The sequence below is a fragment of the Chanodichthys erythropterus genome, chromosome 6 (genome assembly GCF_024489055.1).
Source record: "Chanodichthys erythropterus isolate Z2021 chromosome 6, ASM2448905v1, whole genome shotgun sequence".
NCBI classification, from domain to species: Eukaryota; Metazoa; Chordata; class Actinopteri; order Cypriniformes; family Xenocyprididae; genus Chanodichthys; species Chanodichthys erythropterus.
In genome coordinates, this window is record NC_090226.1 from 14,045,791 (window position 1) to 14,059,846 (window position 14,056).

Consider the following 14,056-nt stretch of genomic DNA (forward strand, 5'->3'; position numbering starts at 1 on the left):
CCCCCCCCCCCCCCAATGTATAAATGTCTTTCACTTTCACTCATGATCACTCACTTCAGCACATCCTTGCTGATGTATTAATCTCTTAATATGGTCTTACTGCCCCAAACTTTAGTACGGTATTATATAAGTTTATAAATTATGTCCCCATAAAACTCAAGTTTGCTTTTGCTTGTTTTCTTTCTGCTAAGCACTGAGACTCTGGCGAGCTTTGAGTACATCCAGCAATGTCTGAAGTTTGACTGGGACATTCGACTCTTTCTTACCAAACGGAGTTCTGTCAGCATGGAGCTCGCCCGAATGGTAAGACCAAAGCTGACAGCAGATGGATTAGTGATCCAACATGTATTTTTCTTGTTTAAAAAACGTGTAAAAAAAAAAAAAAGTTTCCTACGGGTGTTTCCTGCAGTTTTAAGACCTCTTAACACTAACAAGTCTGCACTCTTTGTGTACTCAATTCTTGACCCGTATAAAAGCTTGAGTTACAGGTTTGAATGAGTGCAATCAATATTAACCTGATTGAATCTTGTACATTTTAAAAATGCAGTCCACATTGCATCAAGCATGTTTTCCATCATGCAATTCCCCAAGCTTATTTGCAAATGTCAAAAACCATTTATTTTAAATCTCACGGCATTCATGTTGCCTTTATTTAGAGTACAATGCATACACCTGGTATGTGACCTTACACCTAGATGTTGCACTTACACTCTTAAAAATAAAGGTATTGGTTTTCACAGCTATTATATTGAAGAATCGTTTCCTTAGTGTGAAGAATATTTTAATCTTCTAAACAACCTTTTGTTTCATGGATATTAAAGCTTCATGTATCCATAGACGCCAACACCATTTATGAACCTTTTATTCATAAGTGTAGATGCTAATGGTGTTTGAATTCTTAAATGTTTGTATTATTTAATGAATGTTGGTGATTAACAGCCTGAGGATGATGATACTCCATCCACCATGAACCACAGTATTCTACTGCAAGAGAGGCCAATCAGACAGACTGTGACCAGGTAAGAGCAATAAAGATGAGTTCATGAAGTTTAGGCTGTTGTCTTCCACACTGTTTGACGAATAATCTTTCATTTGTGTGACAGGGAGGCACTGACTCTTCTGCTGGATACCTTTCATAACGAGGCTGAGTCTTTCCTTTTATCGGAGGTAAGCTGGTTACAAAAATTACTTATCTGAAGATGGTTTGATAGTGTGTTAAAGGTACCCTATGTACCCTTTTCCCCCGAAATTTAACAATTTAAATGAGTCAATACATCATCAGTCCTTCATTTTGTCTTACCCTGATTCACTATGGTAATTCTATTATACGTGTTTGTTTTTCGACCTAGCGGGATGGTTTTCATGGGAAATTGTATACATGCATCACTCGCCCGTGCATCTCTCCTCGTATCCATAAATGGAGAAGTTGCTCCGGCTACTATGGCGCGTGTAATTTGTGGGAGTGGCATAGGTTAGTTGTCACAACGAGCGAGAAAGGTTGACAGGGAGTGCCCTAAATCACCCATTTAAAAAAATAAATGAACAAAAACTCAAGAGGAGCATCTGTTGGTAAACAGAGAACACAACAGTGCTTGTAATAAAACAAGAATCAACATTGGCTTGGCTTTTTGGAGATGGCGAGAACTTGAGGGATTTGAAATGTTGTAAAAGTGATGCAGAGATGGAATTTTTACTAAAAGGGTAAGATATTTTATTGAATGGATAAATCATCTGCCATTGGAAAAATTAACCAGTTAGCTTTTCTCCCCTATTGTGATGTATATCTGAGTGAAACGGTTTACAAGGGCACATGCTTTTTTTAAAAAATAAAAAATAAAAATAATAATGTGCCTGGATGAATCATTCATAATAAATACTGCAATAATCCATAAAAATAATCATTTTTTATTTCATGGTGACCAAGTATTTGAATGTGAAAAAATAACCTTTAAATATACATGCTCATTATGGTTTTTGAAATGCCTTCATCCTTCGTTCTGTTTGTTTCAATGTGTTTTCTCTCACTTGCAGGTGGAGTTACCGTTGCATGTGGAGCGGTTAGTGCAGTCGGTGAAGGCCCTGTGTACTTCTCTAGCAGCTGTTGAAACACCTGACATCACTGCTGCCCTAAACCAGCTGCCAGCTTGCCCCTGCAGACTACAGCCTAAAGTGCAGAAGGTAGTACCTTTTGAACACTTGGTCAGAAACATAACATGGGAAACATTTTAGATATCTGATGAGCATATGATGTGCATATACCCTTTTTTTTTTTTTTTTTGACTACTTTGATGTGAGCACAGACGCAGTGCTGCAAAACTGCAGATTTTGCTGCTTCTAGTTCCTCAAAAGATTAGACCATTCTCTGCATTGCTTAAACCGCTAACCTTTAAAACTGCCAGAAGTACACTGTGCATGTGTTTTTTTCTTTTTCTTTTTTGGTTTTACAAGTTTCATTTTCACTGCAGAAATGGTATGTCTTTTTCTGTTTGTCTTTGTAGGATGTCAGTGTCTTGGCGAAGAGAGAAAACAGAGGTATGGTGCTTCTGTTCATACTGCTGTCTTGGATATTTGTCAGATGAAGCATTTAGCCTTTTTAAACCCAACCTTTTATATATTATGACATTTTAGAATAATAGTAATCAAAGCTATAAACTAACACAAATGGCAAATGGAAGTATTTGTCTGTTAGTTTTGTAAAGAGATATATAATATAATATAATATAATATAATATAATATAATATAATATAATATAATATAATATAATATAATATAATATAATATAATATAATATAATATAATATAATATTAAATAATATAATATAATATAATATAATATTAAATAATGTCCACAGAAATATATGTATAAGATTTCTTATATTAAGATTTAGAGACTGGTTCCCCATCCCTTTTATTTATTTAGGTACTTTACAAATGACTTTTATACATACATTTGATTGTTTTGTCCTTGTTCCAGACCCAACTTACCATTTTAAGCAATGAAAATCTATAGTATAGTATAGCAGATAGTTCCAGGAACTAGCCACCAGGGTGGTTCCCCGAGATGATAGTTCCCCTAGGGCCGTTTTCTTGGCTTTCGCACCAGAGGAACCTTTTCATAGTTCCTAGAACTATTGGTGGAAGTACCCAGATTTCACGCTGTGAGAATTGGGAGCGATTTTAGATCTGTGTGTACAAGGCTTTTTTTTTTTTTTTTTTTTTTAAATGGCGGGTGCGTTTGGTCAATCAGCGTACACTTGTCACTGGTAGTTCCTATTGTGCTAGATTAGACCCTACTCTGAAGTAAGAGTTAATTTAGTTCCCCCAAAAGGAGTTCCTAGAACTAAAATCATTCCTAGTTCCTGCAGTTCGAACTTGCCAAAAAGTGGGTATTTCTGCCAATATTTCTAGGAACTATGAAAAGGTTCTTCTGGTGAAAAAGCCCCAATAGGTTTATACTTGACTGTTAGTGTTTGCCTCTTCCTGGGGTAACACTGTTGAGGATGTATGCAAGTGTTTCATGTTTGTTGGAAGAGTGTGTTTATGTAGCATCCTGTTAGCCATAAACAGGAAGGATGCGGCCTTGTGCTGGACGCATTTAACTTTAACATTTGGTGTGAATTCCTGCTGCTGCTTCATCCAACATTCCAGGAGCATAACATGCAAAAGATTTACAAAAAATCAAGCATTCCAGAGAGTGGTGTAGTAATTATGAATAATTGGCATCATAATCTGTATGTAAACAAAAGTATACAACCTATTTTGTCCTTTACAGTGGTGATTGTAGAGAAGTTGACTGCAGCCATCTTGGATCTTGTGGAGCTGTACTGTAGCACTTTCAATGCCAATTTCCACACCATGCCACACAGCAGCAGATCCACAGCCCCCATACAGGAAGCTGGCATGGTCACCAACGTCCTTTCCTTCAGTGTTTACGCGGCTCACCGTATTCCCATCACATGGGCTGCCAGGTAGTTCTGTCTTTCTTGGTTTGGCTTAATCAGCCTGTGAATCAAGCATGAATTATACACTATGGTTAGATTTTTTTTTCTTGATGATGATGATACTAAGCACAGCTGTTTTTAACATGGATGATACAAAATGTTTCTTGAGCACCAAATAAGCCTATTAGGATTTCTGAAGGATCATGTGAAACTGAAGTAATGGCTAATAAAAATTCATCATAGGAGATTATATATATATATATATATTTTTTTAATCAAATAAATGCAGTCTTGGTGAACATAAGATTCCCTGCAAAAAAACAAAACTTTTGTAACACTCCAGTGTTTGTCACCTGTGCACTGTTCATGTAGCACAATGTAATGTGTGTACTGCTCAAAAATTGTCCCTTTTATAAAATGGGTAGCCGATAAATACGAACGTGGGTTGTATTGTTAGTTTGAACGAGTTCAGATTTGCAGTAGTAAAAATTCTTGTTTGTTTTGCAAACTTCAACAGAATAGTAATCCGGAATGACAGGTTTTAATAACAGCCTTTCCATGGTATCATCTTACGTCCTGCAATTTGCCCCATCTCCAGGCACCAAAAACAAAGTAGAAAATTATTCACAACATTTAAGGCAAATAACATTGACCATTGAACTGGTGGATTTATCAGGAAAAAATAAATAATTCTTGCCTTGGCATAGTTTCACTATTGTTAGGTTTAATAGCACATGTTTGTATTTGTACAGGAAGTTCTTTTTTCCCAGCAGATTGCATGCTTGGCATCTGTTGATCACATTCATGGTCTCATTTGTGACCCAAATGAAAAATTTGAAATTTGAATAAATGTCTTAAATGTACATCTCAACCTGAATGTTGCATTTTTAGATTTGAATTCTGAGGACTCTAGAAATTATACTACAGGAAAAGTTGACTATTGTGGAAATGGAGGCATCAGAGATGCAGCTGTACACCAGCTGTCTACATTGCTGATCCCTTTTGGTAATCCAGCAGGATTATTTGGCGTTACGATGCAGAGAGAACTTTTAGAATGCCTTTCCTTCTTTTCTCCGTCCTCTCCACCCTCTGTCCTAACCCAGAAATGATAACCACTCCCACCAGCATGGAGACAGATGCTGACCAACCCTAAATGTCACTACACTTCACCCAGTCGTTCAGTGATAAAGTAATACAGCCCTTTCCCCTCCCCCACACTGCACAGGAATGGTTTCTCCCGCCCATTGACCTGGACTAGTGCTCTTTGTCTTCCTCTGAAACTGATGCTGACTGTGGAACAAGCCATCACAAAGAAGCATGTATGGGAACTCAGCATGAACTTTGACCTTTGGAGGCCACGCGGAGGGCAGTCTGGGCACTAGGCACCTGTGCAGTGGTGACGGAGGGCTGACGTTCCCCTGCATCCCATCTGCTTTTGGCAGTTAGAGTCAATCAGTTGGTTCCTTCTGGGCTGATATATAATCTGCTTTCTTTTTCATATTCAAATCTAAAGAGGCTCAAATCTCATCTCAGATCAGTGTTAAATGGCCATTTCAAACGTTATCATGAAGATGGTTAAATGGTTTTTAGGAGACGATAACCATGGAGGGTTTTTCTCTGGAGTGTTTTTCTGGATCCTCTGACGAGTATTAGCATTAGTATTTCACTCATGTTTTTCTTCCCTCTCTGGTATTCCATTTAGCTTGGGAATGTTTTTCCTTCTATTTAAATCGGCCTTAGGAGAGTTCATTTCCCATGTAGGAGTCTCTATAAGTGCTTAAATTGAAGTTGAATGATGTGGGAGAACATTGGATAATGTTGGGATTACGAGAGAGAAGTTGGAAAAAGGTGGCAAGGTTTCCACAACCACTAACGGAGCTTGCGAACCCCAATGTAAAAGCATGTCTGTTAGTAAAGGCTTGTTTCTAGTTTTCGTTTAGGACATTCAAGTCATGCTTTGAAAGACAAAGATCCAACTTTGTGTGTTTATCTTGACTAATCTCTATTAAGGATTTACCATAAAATCTATTAAGGATCTGTTAAGGATCTCAAATACCTACCTAACTACCTACATAAAGCATAAAGTAAAAGTGCCAGTCATTTGGGAATTTGCAGATTTCTCATGGTCAAGTCACAGTAATGGCAATATGTCATTAGTAAAATGAATGAAGACATGAACATGCTCTCCTGAATCATGCACAGTATATTTTATTAAGTCAATGCTTTAAGATGATTCATTTGAAATTTAAAGGATATGTTCACCCAACAATAAAAATACTGTCATCATTTATTCACAATCCAAAATGACTTTCTTCTGGGAAATGCTAATGGAAAAATGTTGAAAAATTCACTCTTTTCATGCAATTGCAATGAAAGGGGACTGGAGTTAAGCTTCAAAAAAATGATCGTCAGTCACAGAATGAAATTTATTCTGAATGCTGAAATGTCAAGATTTTCTGTAAAAACAGTAGTAGCGATGTCTGATTTGTGCATTAATAGGCGTGTTTTTCTTGAAGTGGTGCTGTGCAGACCCATCGGTGTATGACCGTACCATGAGCAATTAGAGAACAGATGGCTGCGTATGCTTTTGAATCGCTCTTGCGATACTTTCATGTCATACAGATTGGTCTGCACAGCGTTGCTTCAAGTCGAACACATCCAATCATTCATTTGAGTCAAATGTTTTGAGGCATCAGTTGTTCCAGTTCATAAAACCAGGCTAAATGAATCATTCTCACATCTAACTGATCAGTTCAGCTCAATTTGGTCACAGCGGTTAAGTTAGCAGCTTCCTGAAAAGGAAGATTTTTAGTGATAAAATGTCCCAAATTTCTTTGCTTCTGTTTGACTTTTGCTGCCATTTGCTGATCTCCCCCTCTTTGTCTTTCTTTCACAAACACATCCACAGCTATGAGAATTTCTTCTTGTCCTGTTCTCTCACCCATGGCGGGGTGGAATTATGTGCCCCCCAGCACACCAGTAAACAGGCGGTCAGCAAATATCTCTTCCACCTGGTGGTGTGGGACCAGAGGTGAGCCTGACGCAAATCCACACATGCTACACAATCCCATAAATATAATCTCTTTGAGGTTTGTTGAAAACAAATGGCCTAATGTTTGAACATGTTGTTATTGAAGTTTGTTTACCAAGCACTTCAGATGTTAAATTTGAAGATGGCTCTTCCATCTCTGCTTCCTGTTGCTGTTTTTGTACTCTGCCTCCTCACTGAAGAGTTTTGTTATTGTTCTGGGATAATTTAGTAGACAATTGTCATCATCTCCATCCTAGTGAATATATTTAAGCGCATGTATGTAGGTGTATGTACTATTATAACTCCAATTGTAGGTGTGTAAAAATAAAATGTTGCACTTATATACACTTAATATATATATATATATATATATATATATATATATATATATATATAAGAACAAACTGAGAATTTAAAATTTTCTTTATGAAAACGTACTGCCATTGCAAAAACATGGTTCTGACTGGTATTATTTAATTTATTTAATTAATAATTTATCTTTTTCAATATGTAGAGTTTGCTTCCCCGTCCAGATCAACCAGTTGCCAAGGGAGTCACAGCTGACTGTGACGCTATATGCCACCCCTCTACCGCCCCCTGGAGGTGCGGAGGAGAAGAGCAAGCAGAAACGCAGCATTGAAGCTCTGGGCTGGGTCACCATGCCCTTATTCAACTTTAGACAGTAAGCATGGATCTGTCTTCTCTCTTTTTTTTTTTTTTTTTTAATTGCTGGCCAACTTTCACATTTTGAGCACTTTTGTCTTAAATAATGGCATGCATGTTATACTGGAGGGCATGAAAACAGGCTCTTTAAGCACTAGAGTTCTGTTGATACTCACCTCCTATAGCAAAATAGTTGTGGTGTTCAGAACAGGCTGACTTTTCCAAGTATAATATGGCCTACAAACACCACGCACATTCAAACAAGTGCATGTGTATATATATTTATTTATTTTTTGAGTGCATTTCATTTCCTGAGAAATGGTGTATTGAGATGTCGATAACCGTATGCTGTTATCTCACATAATACACACAGTATGCACACTTTTCATGATCAAATGCATGCGCAAGTCCAGCTATATGATGTTAAATCTATATGCATAAAATCATGAAAATGTTCAAGCATGACATTGACTTCTATCTTCAGGAACTTTGAACTGTAAAAAAATATTTACTCAACAGCTGGACTTGCATAAGTTATTGGCATAATTTTGTAGGAAGGATCACATGTTTGCTTAAGGATTTGTTTGTGGGGTCCATAGAACATTGCTAGCAAAAATATTTACCATTACTTGTAAGATAAACACAAGAATGTACTTAGTAGGTCAAGTACGTATGTATTTATATACTCCATCTATGTCCGTATCCTGTTGTTGCTTGTTTTGTGCATCTATAAGCGGATGTTAGGTGTTTTCTGACCCTGCACCTTATGTTCCCTCTTCCTTAGTGTTCTGACGTGTGGGAGGAAGCTGCTGGGTCTCTGGCCTTCAACCCCCGGCAGTGGAAATGCTCGTTCCAGTACACCCAACTTCAGCCAGCCAGACAGTGTCATCCTTCAGGTTTGGCCTTTTACCATGTAATCATGTCGTTTCCTCCTTGTCCAGCTTCATAATCTTACAGTTAACTGACTCACCCACGTTCCCTGTAAACTCACAACAACACACTCCTTTTCCACACAACCCTTTTTCTTCATCTCCCCCTTTATTGTGGTTGAGATAAAAGGAGGTTGCAGCATGCCAAACAGGTCCTTATCAGACCTTAAGGATGAGGCTTCCTGTTTTGAAAAAAAGATGAAAATGAGATTTTTTTTTTTTTTTTATGTCATTTATGCATACACGCTCACATAAGCGGACTATTCAGGACACATGCATTGATAAGATTAAGTTTTAAGGTGTTTGTAATTGTCAAGCAGTGTATTTTTGAAGGTATGTCTGGTTAGATTAAATGTAAAGGAGTATAATGAAGGCATGTTCCTTGCTTGGCTCATAACTTTGGCAGTAATAGGGTCAGGCCAGTGTGCTAGTGGAAATGTAGGAAGGAACTGTCCCACTCCTTGCAAATTGTCCTAAAAGTAGGTCAGGTAGTTCTGCAGAGAGAGAGCGAGAAAAGATGGGTACAGAAATTTTACATGCATCTAAACAGCCCCAGGCAAAATTAAATGTTCAGGAAATAGTCTGACAACACAAAACTAGACATTTTATGCTGATTTTGTTGTTGCAAAAGAACATCAGGATATAATAAACATTTACATATTACTTTGTTTAATCGGATCAATGTGATTTGGATGCTAATTCAGTAACGGTTTTAATGACTCGCCCAACCACTGAATCATTTAGAACAATTCAAACAACTCCATAGTGAATTCTTGACTTTATCATTAATGACAAACATGCACCAAATGTGAATGTCATGTTGTACTGGAGGTTATGAAAACAGGCTCTTTAAGCAATAGAGTTCTGTTGATACTCACCTCCTACAGCAAACCAGTTGTGGTGATCTGAACACGCTGACTTCTGCAAGTTTGACGTGGCCTACAAATACCACACACACTCAAACAAGTGCATCTTTTTTTAAAGATGTATTGTTGTTCCTGAGCAGAATTGGTGCATTGATGCTGAGTAAATGCAGAAGTGGAATGAATTTCAAGATGCATTGAACCCACATTTCATGGTCAAATGCACATGTAAATAACTTTAAAATATAGCCTAGATAAATCCAAAAATGTTCATGCTTTAGACTTCCATCTTCGGGAAGTTTGAACTAATAAAAATTATTCAACAGCTGGGCTTGCATTATTTGACACAGTCTAATTCTTTGAAAGGTTCACATGTTTGCTTTAGGATTTGTTTGCAGCATCCATAACTTTGGCTGTAATAGGGTTAGGCCAGTGTGCTAGTGGAAATGCAGGAATGAAGAAGGTACTATGAAACGTGCATTTGATGGACACTTTACTATCCCATGAGGCCACAGGAGAGGATTTGTGAATGACAGGGAAGCGACGCAACGGACGCTGGTAGCATGATGACATGGCAAATGTATTACATCCACATTACATTCATACTACACACATTCGTACTAATATAGAACATACACCTTTTTTTTAAGCGGTTGTGACTAGGAGTAGAGTATTTGATTTGATGCCATAGTACTTGGATTATTTCGAATAAGACATGACTGAACTTGTGGTTGAGAGCGTGATATGTTAATTCAGTACCTGTTCTGAATGTTTCAGTGGTTGAGCGACTCATTAGAATGATTCAAATAAGTAACTGCATCGTGAATTCTTGTGGGGTTTTTTTTATTTCTTTTCCCCACTGATTTGTAGAGTCTTTTTCTGTTCAAGAGTTGGAGATTTTTTTTTTTTCCTGAAAATCTGCGTTTATTTGATCGAATACAGTAAAAATGGTAATATCTTGAAATACAATTTAAGCAGCTTTTCTAGTTTTAATATATTTTAGAATGTAGTTTATTCATGTGATGCAAAGCTGAATTTTCAGCATTACGCCAGTCTTCATTGTCACATGATCCTTCAGAAGTCATTCTAATATGCTGATTTGATGCTCAACAAACATATTTTTTATTAATGTTAAACAGTTGTGCTGCTTAATATTATTTTATGAATGGAAAGAACAGTGTTTATTTGAAATGGAAATCTTTTGTAGCATTATAAATTTCTTTTACTGTCACTTTTGGTAATTTAATGCATATTTGCAGAATGAAAATTAATTTCTTTTAAAAAAAAATTAGGTTTAATGAGGTTTAAAAAAAACCTCAGACTTTTGAATAATGCATAGACTGTCTTTCTACACTACTGTCATTATATTAAACATGGTGCTGCAGATTAAGCAGCAGTGCAGGAAACTATCTATTAACCGCACTCACATATTCAGACAATCATCACAAACACCTGAGATGTGTCACTCCCAGACCTCCCTATGCACTTTGAGTCACCACTTCCTCCACATGCATTAATATCCTCTAACACATTCAGACAAGACATTTCACAGCCGCACTCTGTAAACAGCACTCCTCACTGGTATTGTTCTAAAATCTGTGTGGTAAATCACATGTGCGCATAGTTTTCTCTTCACTCGGACTGGGCCTCTCTGAAATTCCCTCCCTCCGCACAGGCCTCCTACACAATCCCCGTTCTTCTTTCTGCTATCTCAGGGTGCCAAGCCAGCCCATAGTAGTGCCAATAGGGCTCTTTTGTGCCCAAATGGCATGGCTTTGTCTAAGGGCAGTGGGCTGTGCAGTTTAAACTGGGAGCGAAGCCTGGTGCTGTGCCTATTCAGTAGGTTCTGCCCCTCATTAAGGTACCGGGGTTATTCAGTGCATGTGAGGTGGCAGAATTCTCTCAGTCAGTCCCTACAATCTGCCCGTTAAGCCGCCCCACAGCCAAGATGCATCTGGGCCTAATGACACATCTGGGGCTCGTTAAAACTGCCTAACGTGTGCTCGCTCCCCTTAGCTTCTCTCCTTGTCCTATCTGCTGCTGCTTTTCTCTCGCTCACTCCTCTGACCCCATTTTTCACATTCTTTCTATTCAATTCACACTTTTCTTTGAGTGATGGTTCAAGATATTCATGCCGAACCACTTCCCATTAATTGACACTACTTTTAACAAGTAGTTCATTATTGCAAGCTACTGATGGAGTTTATAAATGAGCATAAACCAAACTGCAATGCAGGTTTAAGACAGTGTAAGGAGGAAGAAACAAACCACTCGGGGTAATATTAATAGGGGAAATTGCTGGTATTATGTTAATTTTATTTATTATTGTTAATTGTTTATGTAATCGACAATGTTTTTTTTTTTTTTTTTTTTCTATTGGTTTTTGACTCCAAGGTCCCTTTTGTCCAAGATATTAATCGGCTTGATATTTGAAGCTGATATGTACTTCTGTTGTAATAAACTATTCATTTTTATTTGTTACGGTTTATTTATTTATTTATTTAAATGATCTTAATAAAACATCATAAAAAAAAAATTAAGACTTTTGGGATTCCCCTTGTAGTTTGCCAAGTGTATTAGAATTTTAATAACGCAATATAACAATTTTTGGCTTTTTTTTTTTTTTTTGGCCCAAATTTTATTAGCGATGCACCTCTACTTTGATCTGATTCAAGGTAAAAACACAACATTTTGGGGATCAATATTGTCTGATTTTATTATTATTATTATTTTTTTTTTTATTTAATCGATCAATCAAAATCTTGGTCCCCCTCCCCCATTCAAGTAGATGTACTTGTATGCCTATAGACTTAGTCAAGTTACAAAGCTGATTTAATTTTTCACAAATGAAAATGGTACTTCTATCCCCCACAACCTCACTTTTATTTGTGAACCTTAAAATGCGTTGTCTGCCCTAAACAAGTTTCTTTTCCCAAAGAGAAAATAGCAGCCCAGGGTTGCTACCAAGATGGCTGCCGAGTGAACTGGCTTGCCTTATGGGGGGGAACATTTGGTGCGAAGGTCATTAAATAGATGAAGGACTTCTGTTCATTATTGGGGGGTGTCTGTTCTGCTAATGGATGAAGTGTAATGCTGAGAGGCATATGGCAATAATGATTGGACTGATTTCAACCCGGACTGAGAGAAGTGTGAAAACGGACCCACATGTCCCTATCTTTTAAAGCTTTTTCTTTCATTATTCTAACATAGTTTTCTTTTTTTTTTTTTTTTTTTTTTTTTTTTTTTTTTTAAATCAGTTTTTGTCACTGGGTCAGTTTTGGCAGCTGTAGTTTCATTATGTCTTTAGCTCTTTAGTGTATGTTGGATCTATGCTGTTCTAAATTTTAGTGTTTGTGGTATTTAACTTGGCATGTTTAAGGTGAAAGCCTCAGCTGTTCATGGTGCTGTTATGGCTTTCAGCACTCCTGTTAACTGATGCCAGGCGTGACTGTGAACTTTAGCATTTGCTTTGGATCATAAACCTTCTAATTTCACTCTTGTCCCATCTTTACAACCCATGAGCTGGAGAAAATTTTACCCGTGATAGTGGTTTTTCTTTATATCCCTAACCCTTCCATTAACAACAGAATAGTTAACTATTAGGGCTGAGTGTTCTCAAATAATCATGAAATACTTGCAATGATTTTGCTGATGACATTAAGCAACATTTGTGACTATCATGATAATCTCAATATACCTTTCTGAAATGGTATCATTAGAATTGACAGTTTTAGACCTTTTGCCTTTTGAGTTTGATAGTAGTTTTTATAGATCCAGAAGCAAAACTGTTACAGCCCAACACATTTCTGTGAATCTATTCATAATGACTGTTTCCATGATTCATTTCAGTAAATTTGTGCCACCATACAAAAATGTTCATGGTTCCTGCATATCTTTCATATAACAATGTTTTTTTTTCTTTCTAAAAATACAAGTAATTATATTAGTTTGTTTTACTTTTAAAAAAAAATATAAATAGAGTAACTTACAGTAAAATAAGTGTTTTAACTAAGTTTATTTTAATTTTTTTAATGAATTTAAATATTTTGAATCTTATTGACCATGTTTGATGGTTCCTCTGGTTTTGGGAAAAAAACAAACAAACAACAAAAAAAGTATAAATATGAAGATATACTGAATATTGCCAGAGAGCTTAAAAAAAAAAAGAAAAAGAGATATTTTCGGGGTTTTTTGCCCAGACCTAACTTCCATTACACACATTGTCTGAGGAATGCTATAAAGAGGTAGTTTTACCATTATAGTTTATTTACTCTAATAATTGTTACTTTTGACTGTTCTCCTGGGTGCTTTTACACCCTCTATTGTTAAAACGGTGGCTGATTTTTATTTTATTTTTTTAATTTTTTTAATAAAAACTCTCCTTGTCTTTTCAGGTGGACTTTCCCACTTCTTCTTTTGAAGTACGCTTCAGCACCCCGGCTCCTGCAGAGTTCAGTCCTCAATACGAGTTCTCCCGCCTGGACCAGGTCAGCCAGAGGCATCTACATGATGTCTTGCACAAGAAGTCCCTTTTCTGGTGAGTTGGCTGTCTGATAATGACGATGTTTTATTGTAAACATTGTCAACTGACAATTTAGGGGACATCGCCCAACCCTAGTCCACATGAA

At 36.9% G+C, this 14,056-nt stretch overlaps 1 protein-coding gene across 2 annotated transcripts in view; it reads left to right on the forward strand.

Moving 5' to 3' along the window:
- pik3c2b (phosphatidylinositol-4-phosphate 3-kinase, catalytic subunit type 2 beta) overlaps nucleotides 1-14,056 on the forward strand; it is a 52,225-nt gene that overhangs the window by 13,978 nt on the left and 24,191 nt on the right. For both annotated transcript variants that reach the window (XM_067388178.1, XM_067388179.1), the window contains exons 6-15: nucleotides 192-303; nucleotides 940-1,019; nucleotides 1,104-1,167; nucleotides 2,032-2,178; nucleotides 2,499-2,532; nucleotides 3,774-3,969; nucleotides 6,851-6,973; nucleotides 7,488-7,655; nucleotides 8,421-8,532; nucleotides 13,823-13,965. In XM_067388178.1, coding sequence (XP_067244279.1) covers nucleotides 192-303; nucleotides 940-1,019; nucleotides 1,104-1,167; nucleotides 2,032-2,178; nucleotides 2,499-2,532; nucleotides 3,774-3,969; nucleotides 6,851-6,973; nucleotides 7,488-7,655; nucleotides 8,421-8,532; nucleotides 13,823-13,965 — 1,179 coding nt within the window. The remainder of the gene's footprint in view (nucleotides 1-191; nucleotides 304-939; nucleotides 1,020-1,103; nucleotides 1,168-2,031; nucleotides 2,179-2,498; nucleotides 2,533-3,773; nucleotides 3,970-6,850; nucleotides 6,974-7,487; nucleotides 7,656-8,420; nucleotides 8,533-13,822; nucleotides 13,966-14,056) is intronic.